General features: G+C 35.3%; 2 protein-coding genes across 3 annotated transcripts; both read right to left on the bottom strand.

Moving 5' to 3' along the window:
• Positions 1 to 7,877: 7,877 nt before the first annotated feature.
• On the bottom strand, positions 7,878 to 9,438 carry LOC18440920 (uncharacterized). The gene is made up of 2 exons (XM_006851055.4): positions 8,886 to 9,438; positions 7,878 to 8,735 (listed from the first exon to the last, which is right to left on the bottom strand). Exons 1-2 carry the CDS (start codon positions 9,279 to 9,281, stop codon positions 8,505 to 8,507), a joined length of 627 nt encoding a protein of 208 aa, XP_006851118.1. The 5' UTR covers positions 9,282 to 9,438; the 3' UTR covers positions 7,878 to 8,504.
• Positions 9,439 to 13,669: 4,231 nt separating this feature from the next.
• On the bottom strand, positions 13,670 to 18,301 carry LOC110007811 (uncharacterized). Of its 2 annotated transcripts, none has more exons than XM_020671158.2 (4): positions 17,786 to 18,301; positions 16,883 to 17,093; positions 16,262 to 16,387; positions 13,670 to 14,005 (listed from the first exon to the last, which is right to left on the bottom strand). In XM_020671158.2, exons 1-4 carry the CDS (start codon positions 17,915 to 17,917, stop codon positions 13,869 to 13,871), a joined length of 606 nt encoding a protein of 201 aa, XP_020526817.2. In that variant the 5' UTR covers positions 17,918 to 18,301; the 3' UTR covers positions 13,670 to 13,868. The 2 variants fall into 2 exon arrangements, with proteins under 2 accessions (XP_020526817.2, XP_020526818.2); XM_020671159.2 differs by having other exon boundaries at positions 16,295 to 16,387.
• Between the last annotated feature and the right edge of the window lie 625 nt (positions 18,302 to 18,926).

Here is an 18,926-nt window from a genome sequence, read left to right as displayed (position 1 = left end):
GTCAAAAGAAATAGGGGGGATAAAGGTTCTAGCTCCTTACATGGCGATGACCCATCTATGAAATATAGGGCTCAAATCTCTCACCCCACAAGTCACCCAAGATCAATTCTTCATACTCAATCCACAAGAAGATGCAAGTCATTGAAATCCTAAAGAAACTCTAAATCTTATTTTTGCACTATAAAATGAGGACCCCTTGCTTATAATTCTCTACACCAAAAACTTTTTATCTCTCTCTTTCTCATCCATCTAGGGGGCACGCCCCACTCTAGAAAGTCTCTCTCTCTCTCAAGAAAACCTAAAGGGGCACGCCCCACTCTATCTACCTCTTGGATCTCTCTCTCCCACAATGTGAAACGGGGCTAAGGGTTTAGGCTATAGGGTTCTTCTCTCTCCCATATCTCAACTATGAATTTATGGTTAAGGGTTTTAGGATGTAGCAAAAAGAAAATTCATTTCTCTCTCAAACTAGGTTGCTAAGGGAATTCACCGAGGGTTTGAGTTTGTGATCAAAGGGGTTCACATTCTATTGGTGTGACTTGTCCAAACTTGCTTTCCTAGTTGAGATTGAAGGTTGACTATTAGATCCCGCGACATCGGAAGATAGTGACTTGGTGTACGGTATAAGAAGCTCCAACACCCTCTTTTTGTTTCTCCATATTTATTTATTATATCTTTTATTTTCAAGCATAAGTTGTGTCTTTTCTTTTATTAATAAAAAGTATGCCTTGAATGGCCTCAAGTTCTCGAGATCCTATTGTATTCTTTTCTTTTATTTTATTTGAAGTTATTATATTATAAAAATACTTCTTGTGAGTGATCTAGATCATGAAGAAAAAAAAAGAATTGAAAAAAAAAATTTATTATATACTCCGACTAGATCACACTTGTCATTCTTTCAATTTTATTATTATGTTGGACTGTTTGGATGGAGTTATCGTACTAAAAGGAAAGTTACATTCTACCCTTCTAAAATTTTCTTGCCAATCCAAAAGGTTTTCATGAGTCTCTCACAGCGGTAAAAAATTTGCTTCCATAGAATAAACAAACTTGCAACCCGATCTTCTTCTTATTCATGAAGAGAAGGGCTTTCCCATAGGTGTGGTATGAGAGAAAAGGCTCATATTTTGTAGAGAGAGAAAGAGCATTAGCCTTACAAAAATGCCTCGTAGGGCTACCTGGATTAGGCTTGAGCTTCTCTGGTTTTCTGTAACCCGAGCTTCTCCTTATTCATGAAAAGAAGGGGCTTCCCATAAGTGTAGTATGAGAGAAAAGACTTGCCTTTTGTAGAAAAAGAAAGGGCCTTGGCTTTACAAAGACATTGCCTAAGGCCCCCATGGATGGGGCTTGAGCTTCTTTAGTTTTTTGCAACCCGAGCTTCTCCTTCTAAAGAGATGGGCCTTCCCATGGGTGTGGTATGAAAAAAAAGGCTCGCCTTTTGTAGAGAGAGAAAGGGTCTTGGCTTTACAAAGACGCCGCCTAGATACTAGATTTAGAGTTTTTGAGGTTTCATGGAGTTGTTGGGTCATGGGTTGAGGTTTGCACTGGGATAAGAGAGCTGTACTTTCATAAAAAAAACTTAAGTTTGATTTGAATTTTATTTTTACGGCACTGCAATATTTTTTATTTCAATCTAAACTTCTAACAGAGATTGTCCAAACCGTTCAAATCTGTTTCACAACATTTTTTAATTGCAATCCAAAAAAAATATAATTTTGGGTACATCCAAATTGGCACTTAAAGTTTGAAGAAGATTGCAAATTGAGCGTATCTATTAACACTTGAAAAACTTAAAAAATGGAGGGTCGAGATGATATAAGTTGTAGATTTTTAGTAGCTTAAAATATATTTTTACATATACATACATCACTATATTGAGATAATGGATTTTATAGCGTCCAAACGATCTTTTTGGTAGATTCTTGAGGTGCGCCTTACTTGTACAGTAAATTTTTGTCGAGTGATATTCTACTTCCACAGAGTCTTGGTTCTTTTCACGCTTGGGGTGTCGGTGAGTATGCCGCGGAGTGATTTGGGGTGGCCACTCATTTAGCGTTTCCACATCTTCTAAAGGTTGGATGAACCTCATCAAATGTTGGCTTAGAAGCTGTTTGGTTTCACCTCTTCAGGGAGGTTTGAAACTAAATTTTGATGGTAGTTCATTGGGGAACCCAGGTGCAACTGGAATAGGGTGAATGGTGAGAGCATGGACTGAGGGGTTGTTTTTTCATATACGGGGACTTGTTGCTGAGCTTCTTGCACTCTTTCGTGGGTTAAAATTCTTTATTGCTAAAATTTTGGGTAATGTTTTGACTATAGAAAGAGATTCAAAAAAATTTTGGGTAATGTTTTGACCAATGGTTTAAAAACCGGATCGGTGACCCGGATCGGGCTTTTCAAAAACCGATCCGGATCGGCGAATCGGAGATCCGGATCGGAGAATCGGCGATCCGGATCGGAATCGGGTGAATCGGTCAGAATAAAGCTTCAAAAAAATCCGAAAAAATTATTAAAATTCATTATAAATATTGTTTTTTAGGAATTCAATAAAAAATGAGGGTACTCCATTAAGAATTTTCATGTTTTTGAATGAATATGCGAATATTGATATGTTCTTCCCCTGCATGAACCGCCATTCAACATTTAATTTACATCACACAAAAGGATAAACATATAATTATCATGGAATAAGTATATCAACATACATGGACTACAATAAAGCATAAAATTAGTAACATACGATCTAAATTAAGATGTAAAAAGTTTAAATTAACCTGACAGTTCAAAAAGAAAAATAATCACCATATGTAATGATAATATGTTGCGGTAGTTCATGTAGTCATATCCGTTGTTATTTGTTATTGCAAAAGGACAATAATATTTTCGTACATATCAATTACAAACATTTAGAATAATACAAAATGCAAGCTCCAAACATGGCTACAACTCAATTATCAAGAACATACATTTTTTGCATTAAAAAATTAATAATAAAAACAATTCTTCAAAGAGCCGGCTAACATCAGTCATTCCAACTAAAAAATCCATGAACAACAGATAAAAAAAATACAGTTTTGTATTGAAAATATAATAACATGCATTTTTTTGCATAAATAATCCATCAACATACAATTTTTTGAACAAAAACTTTAACAATAAAAATTTAAAATATGGTTTAATACCTCATGATAATTAAAACCTTGTCACGATTTTCACATCTTTTCGGAAAATCATCATTTTTCAAAAAATTCGATCATGGAAAAAAAAAAAAAAAATTTACAGCAAACTCAAACAATAAAAATTTAAAATTGGGTTTAAATGTTTAATACATCATGATAATCAAAACTTTATCACGATTTTCACATCTTTTCGAAAAATCATTATTTTTCAAAAAATTCGATCATGGATAAAAAGAAATAAAAAAAAAAAGTACAGCAAATTTTCAAAAAATTCGATCATAGATTAAAAAAAAAAATTAACAAATTTTCAAAAAGTTCGATCATGGATTAAAAAAAAAAAATCATAAATTTTCTAAAAATTCGATCATGGATTACAAAAAATTCGATCATGGATTACAAAAAATTCGCTCATGGATTACATAAAATTCGATCATGGATTACATAAAATTCGATCATGGATTACAAAAAAAAAAAAAAACATAAAAAAACAAAAAATTCGATCGTGGATTACAAGAACAGAAAAAAACAATTCGATCATGGATTACAAAAAATTCAATCATGGGTTACAAAAAAAAAAAAAACACAAAAAATTCGATCATGGATTACAAACATTTCGATCATGGATTACAAAAAAGTCGATCATGGATTACAGAAAATTCTATCATGGATTACAAAAAATTCGATCATGGATTACATAAAATTCGATCATGGATTACAAAAAAGTCAATCATGGATTACAGAAAATTCTATCATGGATTACAAAAAATTCGTTCATGGATTACATAAAATTCGATCATGCATTACAAAAACAAAAAACAAAAAATTCGATCGTGGATTACAAAAAAAGAAAAAAACAATTACATCATGGATAACAAAAAATTCAATCATTGATAACAAAAAACTCTATCATGGGTTACATAAAAAACAAAAAACAAAAAATTCGATCATGGATTACAAAAAAAAACAAACATTTCGATCATGGATTACAAAACATTCGATCATGGATTACAAAAAATTCTATCATGGGTTACAAAAATAAAAAATAAAAAATAAAATTCGATAATGGATTACAAGAAAAAAAAACAAACATTTTGATCATGGATTACAAAAAATTCGATCATAGATTACAAAAAATTCTATCATGGGCTACACAAAAAAAAAATAAATAAATAAAAATAAAAATAAAAAAAATAAAATTTGTTCTTCACAGAGTCGTTTTACATAAGCGATTTTCACTCAAAAATTCACCTCCAAGTGAATAAATTACATCCAATTGACTATATTTTCTGATAAACAACAATATAAGGAATCAAAAACCTAAATTTTTAACACATTATTTCAAATATATCATGAAAACAAAATCAAAAGGCGGAAAAAAAAAAAAAAAAACAGCGGAATTTGGTTCCGCAGGCATCTCACTGTTCATATCAAATTTCTTGTTGTAATTGATCTGATTACGTAAAATTGAAAATTTTAAATCATACTAGACACAATAAAGATTAAAAACCCTAATTATTGAACTCATTTTGTTCAAAATATGCCGTGAAATAAATCAAATGGTGGAAAAAAAAAAAAACCCAAAGTTCTTACCTGTTTTTGTGAACCGAAGCCTTCAATCTCCAAAAAACTCTGTTTTTCTCAACGATTATCACAAATTAGTAACAAAAGCTTTTGATTCACAGCTTTAAGATCAATATGCCTACAAATTTTGAAAGATTCATGCCCTATTTGGCATGAAATTTCAGAAATGGCGGAAACCCTAAACCCCGAATTTTTCTTGATCCAAAAACAACCAATTTTTCCACCATTTAATACTTGAAAAATCTGAATAAAGCTGTTTACAGCCTGCAAAACAGATCACATGCCGAAAAAAACAAAAAAAATGATCAAAAAATGACAAATTTGAAAAAATCCGTGAAGAACACTGTGCAACCCGTGTTCTTCACGGACTCGCCGATTCCGCACAGTGAATCGGCGAGTCACTGTACGGAATCGTCCGGTTCTCTCTAGAACCAGACGATTCCCGGTTTTTTAACCGATCCGGTACCTTTTTCGTGAATTCCGAATCGAACCGGGCGAGTCCGGTTCGACTCGGCGATTTTTTAAACGCTGGTTTTGACTATAGAAAGAGATTCTTTGAATGTTATCCACTAGTGCAATAAAGAATAAAGAGTGTTATGGGTGCTCAAATCGTTATGGCTGCAGATTTTTTATTTGGTCAAATCTATCCCAATCTCGTCCGTTTATGTTTATAGGAAATCGAATTCTTTGGTAGATTCTTTGGCTAAATATGATGCGTCTGTGCCTGCTATTGTGTTATTAATTGCACCTTCTTCAATAATGTTAGTTAACATTGGTCAAAAAAACAAAAAAAAGATATTCTACTTCCGCATGAGTAATATGTCCATTAGTCTATCGAACCCTCTAGAATTTCCCCAAATTTTGGGTATTTATCCTCTTCAACCCATATATTAACCTCAACAAAAAAAAAAATCTAATATAGCATTTGTGCATTTGAAAATAACGTCTTGGAATTTGTTTCAAAATAAAAATTAATGTCTCGAGATTGAGTAGAAACCATCCAATTTTTAGATGGTGAGATCCAAATGTTAAAAAAAATCAAATTTCAATTTCTTTTTGAGAATAATCACCAACAAATTCTTCAAAGTTCCCAAAAATTTTAGATTGAAAAACTTCTCACATATAAGTCTTTTATATAAGGGGGTTGGTTTCTATAAGGTTGCAACCTTAAACAATCCAATTAAAGCACACCTCCAAATTTTATCATAACATGTAATTTGGTGTAAACAATTATTAGGATTATCTCAAAATCCATTTTCATATCTAATTATGAAACTTTAAACTCCAAAAATGCTTAAAATCAAGAAGATCTATAAACATATAAAATTCTTGAAAATAGACAGTTTAGATGATGTGTTGCAAATGTACTGCTTTTGAGACTCATAATCTTTTTTGTTTTCCATATTCATATATATCGTTGTTGAGATGATCGATTAGAAGGTTTTTCAATATTAAAACAACCTTTTTAGAGGACTTTTGAAGTGCATCTGTAATTCTACATTTAACGCTGCAACCTTATATAAACTTTTTCCTTATATAAATCTTTTTAAAATATTTTGATAGAGTTGTAACCCTATTAAAATAAGTAAAACCCTACTTCAAAACTATCTTAAAAAAATATGGCACCATAAAACCTTCAAATCGATCATCTTAACCATGGTCATTATAATTATAAGAAACACTATAATTTTGGGTCTTAAAAATAGTATATATATATTATAATATATTATCTAGACTGTCCATTTTGCCCTAAAAATAAATGTGTACAAATCTTTTTTTTTTGCTTCAAATTTCACAATTGGTTTTAGAAATTGATTGCTTTCTTTTTTTCTTCAAATTTCACAATTGGTTTTAGAAATTGATTTTAGAGTGTCATCATGGAGATTTTCTACACTCAAAATGCTTTCCGAACGAGAATCCAAAGTAAGGTTTTACTGTATTTTCATAAAGCCTGTGCCGTATAGAAACTGCATCTTCTACTGAAAGAGTAGAACCCTGCTCATGCTCTAAACATTTTCCATCATGCAAGTGAAAGTACAGGGTGGAGTTAAAATTAATGATTACATTCCTGCAATGGATTCAAGCAAAATCCATTTGAGTATTTCAATGTCTATAACTAATACTGAGATCACCTAATAATGGCCAACATTGCAAAGCTTATGCAATTATTGAGTGAACCATTACCACGGAACTTTTTTATAATGAAGAATAGAAATTTAGACAATCCGAGGAAATTCGTAGTTTATGATTGATAGAAACTTCACGCAAGTCTTGGAAAATTAAAAGCTTATGATCATCTCAGTGTATACTTCTCATCGTATCAAAGGTAAAACAGCTGAATTGTATACTTTCTTTTGTTAAAATAACCGGAGAGCAGTCAGAGTAAAAACAGTGCGGTCTCCAAACAATAAAAACCCTACATAAAAGGCTAGGAGAATGGGACGGCAGGTGACTAATTCCATTTCTACCATTCTACTTCCAAATATAAACCTTCTTTTTTAGCGGGAAAGAACTTCACATAAAAGTAGCAGGACACAGTAAGGCAGGTAGGTACATTTATATGCAAAGAGCTGATACCACAGAAGATAACAGAAGCAGAAGAGCGAACCTCCTTCCCGGTCCATTAATGTTCCCCTCCCGCCCAGAATCCATAACCCAAAGGACAGGAGCAAGGCTGTCATAGTATCATTCGCCTGTTCCCGCCCAACACTGTTGCCTTCTCAAAACAACCCCCAACAGTTTTTCAAATTTAATGTTTTTTCAGATCATCATATTATCCAATCAGAGTTTCAAAAACTGATCGGATCACCTGTTTTGCCAGATCCAAACCCGTATATAAGCTAAGCCAAATCACTGATCCGAAACAGCGGTTCAACCTATCAATCCAGGCTTTAAAACACCGAATCAAACTCATCAAAATCCACTCAAGATCAACCCATAATACGATCGAACATATTTTCTAGTTTCTGGAATCAATATTTGATAACAAGTTTCTCCCCAAATAAAAGATAATATCGTTAGAAACTCTAGACAGAAAGGAAGGCTGCAGCCCAACAATGACCAATATACCACTTATAAAGTCCCATGTCATGCTTTTCACACAAGATAAATGGGTCATTTCCAAAAAAGAATGGGGCATTCATCTTCAAATTACAATAAAAAAAACACCAGCAAGCCCGACCCCATAAACTGGACCCATTAATATTAAAAAAAAAAAAAAAATTAGGAGGAGAGGAGGGATACAGAGACGAGTGTTCACACACTCCTGTACAAGCTCCGATCGACGAGCGATCTGCACGTGCCGGGAAACATATCCGCACGTGTGATTCGTAAAAGCCCGGAAGTGGGAGCTGCTCAAACGTGCAGGATTAGAAACCCTAAAACCGTTGAGCCGATGGTGGCCTCGCCGCTTCCTCCTCTTCATTAAAACCAGAAAGCTTTCGCTGCAGCTTTTATGGCGATCTGTAAACGTTTACAGTAGCAACGAGCCCTTCAGCTCTGTAGATCCAAAAATGGGCGAACTAATCCTTCCAGAAGAAGTGATTCATCAAAAAAACAGCTCCTCCATTAAAGTGAGCAGACTCTTGTCTCCTCTTGCTTTAATGGAGGGCTGAACTTTACAGCTTCTTCTTGTCCTTTAATGGCGACACCTGAAATTTACAGAGTTTGGGTTCCTTCAATGCAGATCTGAGGTTGCAGAGAGTGGAAGTCCCGGCAAATCTGCAGATCCGAAGCCCTGGAATCTCAAGGAGGAGCGACAAGGCCACAAGAGAGAGCCATGAGCAACATAGCGCCCTCCTTTTCGTCCCTGTCAATAACTCTACCCTTCTTAGGCAAGAATGGCCGCCTCTTCCAGAACTTATCTTCAACTGCTTCTACCTCATCCTTCCTCTTAATCCCCCTAGGTGAGCCATTAGAAGCGTTAACCTTCTTTCCAAGTTTCTTATACCGGATCCCACAGGCATTGCACAGGGACTGAAAATTACCAGTAAACCATCAGAATCACAAAAAAGAAAATTTACAATTTCAAGTAATTTGAGACAGTTATGAAATGCAAATAAGAAACAAAAAGATAATAAAGGATCTGAAATCGCAGATGAGGCATAAGAAGAGAAGAAATGATACCTTAGGTCCAAGGGGACCGTTTCTCCAAAGAGGAGTCTTCACAGTTTTACAGTCAGCACAGGCGTTCACAGGGGTAGGAGTTCTAGGGCTTATTGATGAGAGATCGCCTGTTTCCTCCTCTTCTTTCTTCTTCCTATCTGAAGCTCCATTATCCGAGCTGTTATCCGAGCTGAGAGAGAAGGCATAGTCCAGCTCTGATTTCCCCATGGAAAACCTCACGCTCTTTGTCAAAGAAGAATGCTCAATTGATGAGTAAGAAGGCTTTGGCCGTTGAGCAGAGACCACTCTAAGCCTCTCCTCAGCGTCCTCGATCTCCTTCTTCTTTAACCAGAACTTCTTGAAGTGACTGTGTCCGTAGACAGGGGTCGGAGCTCTAAGGGCCGCACCCTGTATCATTATATCGAGATCTATGCCCTGAAGGGCAACAGGGAAACCAGTTCTGCAACTCCCACTTAGACTCCACTTTATCGAGGCAAAAACCCTCTACAAATGCTTAGAAGCTTTTATTAGCGCTCAAACCCTCTGAATGTGAGTGAAACTCAGAGAGATCTGCCTCACCTACAAAGGAACTTCGCCAAATGAATTCACAACGATTGCGGTAAAACACTCTGCAACTCGCTACCAATATTTCAAGTGTCCAGCTGAGCAAAATACTCTGCTCCTTCAGTGTTTGAAGAGATCTGCTACTTCAGAGAGAAACCATTGTGGAACTCGATTCACTCAAAACTTCCACTCTCTCAGCAACTAAAAGCAGCAAAAGAAGAAAAGATAAAGAGAGTAACAGAAGCAGCAAAGAGCTAGGGTTTGTTCACTTCATCTCCCATTGAAGAAAAACCCTAGGCAAGGCTTCTTAACCCTAATCGATCTCCACCACTAGAGGGAGCGAAGCCATAGAAACTAACAAGTAAGCACAAGCAGCAGCGAACAGGAGCGCATAGCTAGGGCTTGCTTTTAACACGTACCGTTAGCCTTTAGCCGACTTATTTAAGGGCGCGCGATCTTGGCCCTCTTTTGCAGAGATATCCGGACCGTCCGTTAACCAAATGATCTGACCCGCACGTTTTCTTGGAAACGAACGGCTGATGCGGCGCCCTCCAATCTTTTTTTGCGGACATTAGCCGATTGGACAGCATCTTAGCTGTCAAATTTCATCTCAAGCTGTCCATCGCAGGGCGTTCGGTGCGACACGTGGCGATCTCGTAGGCAACCACGGTCTTTGGTTGTCGAAGACCACTTTGAACGGGTGCCGTATTTCCCACTTTTTAAAATGAAAAACGCAATTTATTACTTGAGTTGATATTAGCGTTGTTTTTTATACTTCCACCCAAAACAATGTGAAAACTATATTGTTCTCGTACTTTTATTATTTACACCCATGTTTTGTATTGGAATTAGAAGAGTTTCCCATAAAGAATTGGCGGGAACGAGGATTCCCTTCTCACACGCACGTGTTGTAATTTTTTAATCTTGACGCATGCGTGAAGTTTATACAGGCCGAGACCCTAAACAATGAAAATAGGGTCCGGTATAGAGCCTAGGCTCTAAACAATCAAATTAGAGCTCACCTTTAAATAGTATCGAAAAATGTGGTTTAACATTCAAAATTTTTGTTATAGCTTTAAAATATATTTTGATTTTTATTTATAAAGTTTAAAGCTTCAAAAATGGTGTAGATCGCGATATCTATGAAAACTTGAAAATATTGAAAATTGACCGTCAAAAACTACATTACAAAATACATTATTTCCAAAACTTGAAATCAATTTTTTCTCATGTCCATGCATCTTGATATCAAGATGATCGATTTGAGTATTTTTGAGCATCAAAACAATCTCGTCTAGTAAAATTTTTGAGGTAGGCTTGAATGTGATTATTTAGAGCCTCAGCTCTATATAAACTCTTCCCATCAGGCGCACTTTCAAATAGTGTCAAACGATATATTTTTAGAAAATTGTTTCATGCGGGCTGGAGTGCATTTTTACAACATGCAATCCAGTGGTATAAAACCTTCATCTTAAAGATGGATGCAAATGGGTGGTCCATCTAAACTTAATTTAACTAATGGTCTAAATGTTTTATAATATAATTATTATTTGTAGTTTTAAAAAAAAAAAAATTTCCTAATCATGATCTTCATATTAAAGATAAGCCCGCATTTCTACAATATGTGGGATGGCTGAATAGAAACCGTGTCCTATGTTGTTTTAATACTAAAAATCTTTGTTATGGCCTTAAAATTTATTTTCATCTCTAATCATAAAATTAACGCTTTAAAAATAGTATAGATCAAGTAGATCCAATAGCCTAGAAAATACATAACAACATGTACTATTTTCAAACATTGAAATCGATTTTTTCTCATGTCCATCCATATTGCGGTTGAGATTTTCAATTTGAGGCTTTTTGGTTCATCAAAACAACCTCTTCTAGTGAATTGTTGAGGCATGCCTTAGTTTGATTATTTAGGGCATCACCCTTATAAAAACTTTTTCCTTGTTTTAAGAGCACTTAATTCCCATCCAGATCATTGATATAGAGGGGGAATCAGTCCAGCCTAAATCGATTTTGACAAGATCCTAGCCCGATTCACTAAAAACCTCTATTTCATATTTTTTTTCTTTTAAGTTTTTTAATATTTATTGAAGTCCTTATATTCCCACTTCATGAATCTCGATTTATGCTGTTTATCTATTTTATTTTATTTTAATATTTTTCTAGATCACTAATTCAAAACAATCCAGCCCAATCTTGTCGGTCGATATAATGATCTGACAAAGTGTTGTGGGGCAAACAATCCACCCCACTGATCCAGGTTCTAAAATACGGCTTTAAAATATATCATTGTTTACAGTGCAGATCGAGACGATCTCCGAATGGGGATTGCTCAAATTTAAACCACAAACTCATTTTTTTAAGAGTGTGATTGAGAGTGGGGAGAATCAAATTCTGATCTAAGGCTAGTTCTACTCATAAATGAGCAGATCTGCTCTCAGATCAGTGGCAGAGCCAGCATTGATCAGAAATACGAAATATAATATAAAATACAATAAAACTAATTTATTTATAATAAAAATAATAAATAAATAAAAGAAAAAATGTAGAAAGAGTAATAAAATACTAGACCAAACCAGTTGACTCGAGACTCCCGAGGCCTCACCCGTATCAAAACCAGTTGAGTTTATATCATGCGTCATCTTTGTCTCTCTTCAGATTTTGATCAAGCTTTGGTTTGGTTGGATGGTTTTTTTAACCTAAAAGCTAATTAATGGCCTAAAGCTAAGGTTTTCCTAGGTCTAGGGTTTTCTCAGGGTGTAAGGTTTCTTGGCCTATAATTTTTCAGCATTTAAGATGTCTAAAAGTCTAGCCCTAGAAATGATCCTGAAATGATCTTTTAAAGGCTAAAAATCGGTTGGAGTGGGTAACTGCCAATTTCAAATGGATTTTTCAACTCGAATTATTGTTTTGGGGTCAACATACCAAAAGGGTCCAGATTCAATGAATCTACACAAAAATGGTCGGGGAGTGGTTAGGATACGGAAAACTGCCATTTTGGGGCAGTCGAGCTGGGCAGTACCAATGGTCACGCAGATCGAATATGCTCAAAATTGACAAATTCCAATTATGGGATAATTTATGGGCTCTTGTGATGATGTCTGCCAACATTTAGGTCAAAACGAGGTGTTTTGCTATTTTTAATAAAAAAATTTATTGAAGCAAGGTGTTATGTAAGATTTTGATTACATGGCAAGCAGTATGGACTATGGTAGTCTATGGTCTGGGGAGTTTACTAGGATAGTGTGGTCTTAAGGTTGTCTACGGTTTAAAAAAACCATTAAATTTATTAGTTTTCAAAATGGGGTATCTCTTTGACGCTCCTTGTCCTTCGAGGGACAAGTGAGTGTCAAAGAAGTAAACACTGTTGATATTTTAATTTATCTGATAGCACGTGATCAGAGGACACACCAACTTTCCGTCTAAGACAATGTGCTCCCCGCTCACCCACGTAGGGAATTTTCATCTTAGGGTTTTCGACATTACATGTTACGGTGATTTACGCAAGCTTGGAACTCGAATTGGATCTTATTTATCAAAAACCAACTAATTTGTGTGAAAATATTCTCACACCTAACCATATAAGAGAAATTTTTCACATAAAAATATTTGTCGAAAAATATTTCTCAGGAAATGCTTTCCCACGAACCAAACCTGCCCAGCTTTGGCTTTGAAATTTTTTCTATAAATATTTAGGACTACCCTTCTGATGAATTGTCATAGACATGGGCTAAATTAGAACCAGACCTAACACATCATAATCGGACCTGGCGTGCAGGGATTCTAATTTCTAAAACGCCTGAAGGAACCAAACGGCAATTCATTTGCGCCCCTTGTAGCAACAACTTTTATTCTAAAAATAAGAAGAGAAAGGAACATTTCTTACCAAACCTTCCTGCACATAAGCTCCTCCATTAATAAGGAAAAGGATCTTGTATGTCACCATCAACTTTTGAAAACTTGAATCAACAATCCCAATAGACAAAAAAAAGGAAGTATCATACAATAAAATACAACAAGAACTATGGCAGGTTCCAAGCCGATCATGTTGGTCTCAAGCTTCGAGAAAGGAGGAGGCTTATATTACGTTGGCAGGCCGTATCTATTTCATGAATCCTGATCTTGTAGTGGAATAATATAACAAGATTTGTATAGTCGACTTCAAATAGTTGAGACAATGCTAAGATGATGATGATAACGACGTTGATGATGAATAAAGTAGAACAATAATGTATATACCAGTTTCTCATGTCACCTTGGATTATTCATTATTTCTACATTTGTACACATCAACAGTTTTTGCACAAACATGAAACGTAGCATTCCAGTGATACATGCATTAAGCACCAGTGTATGACTAATTTTGAGGTGGGATAATTTAGGCAAGTGTGAGTTACACTTATTCAAGAACAAAAATATTTGCATGTGAAGCTAGTATGTCCATTCTTTAGGAAGAAGAGTTTCAGGGGAAGTTAAGAGATGACAATCCGATGTTGCATCCTTCTTGTAATCCTCGTCGTCCAGTTCGCTTATCTCATGGCTGCTTGCCTCATGTAACTTGCCTACATCTGCTCAAATTTTGCAAGCTGAGTTAGTGGGAGTTTGGTGTTATTATGCTACTATATGTGGTGTGTGTGGGCAGTTTTTTTCTTGATAAATTTCCCTTAGTACGTTGTACAAAAAATGACATCATTATGTATCCTCTTCCTTTTATTTTAGGGAAAATAGCCGGTTGAAACCCCTTACAATATTGTCAAAGGGTAAAAATTACGAATTATATTTTAGGATATACACTTTTAATGTTATATATGGTTATGTTGGGAAGCAAGAACGTTTATTCCCAAAAAAATACTTTTTTCATTAAGCAAGGCCAATTTGGAGGTAGAATTACCAAAGTACCCAATATCAAATAAGGTTAATTTAAAAATTTATTTTTAGGACTTAACTAATTCATATAGAAATGTAAAGGCATTACCCTCCAGTGCAATTTGTAATCTTCTTTTGACCCTTTTAGTAAAGGGAAAGGTTTCTATACTTCCTTAGAAGATTTATGCTTCCCCAACTATCCAGCAGCTCAATTTTGATCAAGAGAGCCGTCCAATTTTGATTCGGAGAGCCACTCACAGTTTGATCTTAGATCCGATGTCTCAAAATATTTTTATTTTTTTATTTTTTATAAAAATTGTATGAATATGAAATTTGGTACATGCCATCTTCTCATTGAGGCGCACCAATAAAAAGTATTAAAAATAATTTTCGATAAAATATAATTATACCCATTGAATATTTTAGGGGTATTTTGATCATTTTATTTTATTGAAAATATTTTTTTTATATTTTTTGCTAATGCGAGTTTAATAGAGGATTGGACATCTAAAATTTGGTGTCAAAATAGTTTATAGAAAAAAAAGTAAAAATAAAATAGTGTAGAGACGTGACATTGTGATTGGGACAATCTTTGCCCTCCATTCAGAATAGAGGGTTGGATAAAGGGAAGTATATAAGTTTTATGCTGTAGGGGAAGCATAGAAAACTTGCCTTTTAGTAAAATGGCAGATTGGATGATGATGAAGAAAACTAAGACCAACCATACGATTCATATATGTTCGTTTTTAAAGATCTTGACTTTCATTCTCACTAACATATCCAAAAATTAACTATTTCAAAAATAGGTAGGAGATCGTCATCTCCACTGACTTACCCAAAAAAAAATTCTTCCCTTTTCTATCTGCATCACCATCCCGCCAATTGAATGAATGGTGATAACCCCCGTCATGGTTTTTCACGACCACAAGGATCATGTTTTCCAAAATAAAATCATCCCAAAAAGTCATGGGCATAGCATTCTCTATGAGAGGACTGTATTTAAAGAATTTTGTCGCTCTAAATTTTGGGGTCCATATTAGGGTCACGAGACGAATATTTTTAGATGAAAAAAATATAGAATTTCAAACATTTGTATCTGAATGTCCAAAATTTGGATTGTCTTTATACAATCTTATGTTGTTATTGGTTTGAGGCACATAATTGTTCTTTTTCAGAGCTTGGCAACTAGGCTTAGATGTTAAATTCCACAAATTCTGTTCTAAAATACGACTAAAAGTACATCTGGATATAGTTATCACCCAAGAAAATATATTACCCTTGAAAGCCTATAATCTTGACAAATTCATTAAGGTGCTACATATTGGTGCCAACCCGAATTTTCATTAGCATTTTTTACATGTTAACATTAGCACTTTTTACATGTTAAAGCTTCCGAGAGAGTGTCTTCACCAGTGTTTGCAAACTCGGCTGGCCAAACCGGAATCTGTTATTGGTTAATCCGGTTTTGGTGGTTCAACTGAGTATTTTCAAAAAATTCTAAAAATATATATAATTCTAAAAAAGAAGGGATCTGTTACTAATGTGATTTTAATGTTTTTATTATTATTTTGGCAAAGATTGTAAAGTATTTTGGTCATGAATACTTATTTTTATATTTTTCTATCCCTTTTCAAAAATTTTAAACATACCCCTGAGCACAAATCAATTTTTTTAAATCGATTTTTTTCACTAATTTTCAAATTTATTTCGATGTTATTTGTTTAATCATGTTTTAAATATACTTTTCATATTTATTTAGATTTTTTTATATATTTTTAAATTTTTTTTTGACCTGTGAAGACCTGCCCGATTAAGCCAGTTGAACCGACCGGTTTACTGCTAACTCAAAACCAGCCATTAGCCGGTTTATTAAGCCGGTACGATTTTTTGAACACTGGACTTCACTAATACCTTTTGCAATAGGGGGCGATGGAGAGAGAGAGAGTCTTCACTAATACCTTTTGCAGTAGGTAGGGCAGAGAGAGATTGACCTCGACGAGTAAGCTGTAGGGAACTTGCCAAAGCATGGGCGTTGAGATTGAGGGCATGCACAACTCGAGAGGGAAGGAGAACCGTGCTATATGCTGCATATTCACAATAATAATATCACATTCACAATAACCTCCATTAGACACACCTACCACCTAATTCCACACAGTTCTCATCTTTCCTTCTCAAGGAACCAGTATTTTATTTTACACATGCAATACCTACCTCTAATCCATTACTACATTGCACTTGCAAAATTCAACAACTATTTCAACAAACATTTTAAGTAGAAATAGTAAACTAACTGCTCTCTAAAGTTCCTAGTTTTACAAACACAAACTGACAAACATATGGCTATTAAAATAAGGGAAATTTTATCAGACTATACGTTATATTTGAATTATTTAATACCTTGCCTTGTATTTTTTCTAATTTCAAATCATATGACACATGAAAACTGGCTTTGGAATTGATCAAATTATTCTTGGGATAATATGTCAAATTTGTTCAACTCTGAAGCATATGTTAATAAATTTCTATTAATATAATGAATTAATAGAAAACAATGATAAAATTAGAAAGTTGCATACATGGCTTAAGATTGAGGTGAAAGGGGGAGCCGGCCCTTCGAGGGAGGAAGAAGCCTGTCCCACATGAAGGGCGAGGGTTGTCACTTGAGGAGAGGAAGATGGCTTGCATGCCCGACCCTTCGCACGTGCGTGGCTGTGGATACACGTGTCTTCCAAGGTGGTGGCCTTGCCGTTGCTTTTGATGCCATTGGTGTTGCCCTCCTCCTGTCCACTGAGAGCCGAGGTCTAGTGAGAAATGATTCAAAAGTTTGAAAGAGGGGAAATTTAGGATACAATCTCAAGACTTGGGGTATTGATCATTGATAGAGTAGAATATGAAATGGGACTAATGTACTCGACCTCAAATAGTTGGAATAAGACTCAAACTAATAGAATTGGGTTGGTCCATGTCGACCATAACTCATGCCCAAGCCCCCAATGGTGTTTATGGATAATATTTTGTTGCCCGGCTTTAGCCATAACACATGCCTCGCCCAATGCGGTTCACGGATCATATTTTGTCGCAGGCTTTAGTCTTTTAGGGTCAAGCCCCCAGGCCATTGTTTGATAGAGTGCTTGATCTTTCTTACTAGAGTGATTTACACCTTAATTTTCTTTTAAAATACAAAATAATCGATTTATAGGTGAAAATTACAAAAGATGGTCGGTTGACCCATTTTTTATATTTTTTCAAAATTACCCCTTAATCCAATGATGAATTTTAATTTTTAATTCGTTTTAGTTTTTTCATTGGCCCTACTAACAAAAAAAAAAAAAACTAAAATAAAATAAAAAAAATTCAGACGGAGGATTCCAAACCTTTCGTATTTTAAATAACACTTTTTTTTTTCTTGGCAAAGGGAATAAGAAAGCCGCAGATGAGAAGAAACTAAATCGAGTGACTTGGGAAAGGCATGAAAGTACCTTAGAATCGCGTGGCTCTGCGTACCTCCAAGAGTTGCTTGGTCTCCGAGCATGAGATCGGGGGGAAGCGATGCTCACACAAGGCTTCTCAGCATCCCAGTTCAGGAACCCTACGTACCCTTTCTCTTCCATGGAGAGGGAGAGATTGTGCTTCTAAAAGCTATCGATGAGAGACAGAGACGGTATGCTTCTAAATAGTAGTGGTGAAAGAGTTGTGAGAGAGAGATTGATTATGCTTCTAAATGGTACTGGTGAGAGAGATGAGACAAGAGACAGAGAGAATGATTATGCTTCTAAATTGCACTGATCAGAGCCAGAGAGATCTAGGCTCTTAAAATGATGTTCAAATACAGGGGGATTTTTAGTGATCCTCTAATGGGATTAGAGGGAAGATAGGAGAGAGAGAGAGAGAGAGAGAGAGATGATTTTATTGAAATTGTATATGAGAAAGGGAGAGAGAGGATCTCCCTGTGTTCCTGTTCCAACCCTAAACCTGCAACTCAACCAATAGCAAGTGTTGTATTAAGTTCATGTAAGGGGGTTTAAAAAGGGTTCCTGGTTATGGGGTCGTTCCCCTACTATTTGGTTATCAAGTCCAATGTCTACTATCCTAATCACCAGGGCAACAATGGGACAATAATACCCTCATTCCTTATCTAAGCGACCAAAACCCAACTGCCCCTTCTCAAACCACCCAATTTTTCCTCCTTAACAAAAATCATTATTTTTTCACCAAAACCCAACGGGCATGGGTTGCAAAATCCATGCCCGTGACATGGTTCTATGGCGGTATGGCCCACATGATCATCGTAACACTATGGTCTCAATGTGTCTTAATCAATAGGTTGATCTCGAATGGAAGGCGACTTATCCTACCCAGCATGTCACTATTGAATATATATGTGTCTCTAACCATCCGGACCAGTGTTCTCCGGCTTGAACTTGATATTGAAGAGATGAGGGATCTGATCTAATTAAAATTGATGCTGCTGACATTGATCGAACTAGTTAGACCCAAGTTAAAAACAACAATTGCTTAAAACATAAAATATACCACTCTATTTAGCTAAGGCAATAGTTTATATAAGGTTGCAATCTTAAAATGTAGAATTACGGACGCACTTCGAATATTTATTGGAAA

The sequence above is a fragment of the Amborella trichopoda genome, chromosome 1 (assembly GCF_054954075.1).
Source record: "Amborella trichopoda isolate Santa Cruz 75 chromosome 1, AtrichopodaSantaCruz75HAP2 v2.0, whole genome shotgun sequence".
NCBI classification, from domain to species: domain Eukaryota; kingdom Viridiplantae; phylum Streptophyta; class Magnoliopsida; order Amborellales; family Amborellaceae; genus Amborella; species Amborella trichopoda.
This window is presented reverse-complemented; position numbering and strand designations above follow the sequence as displayed.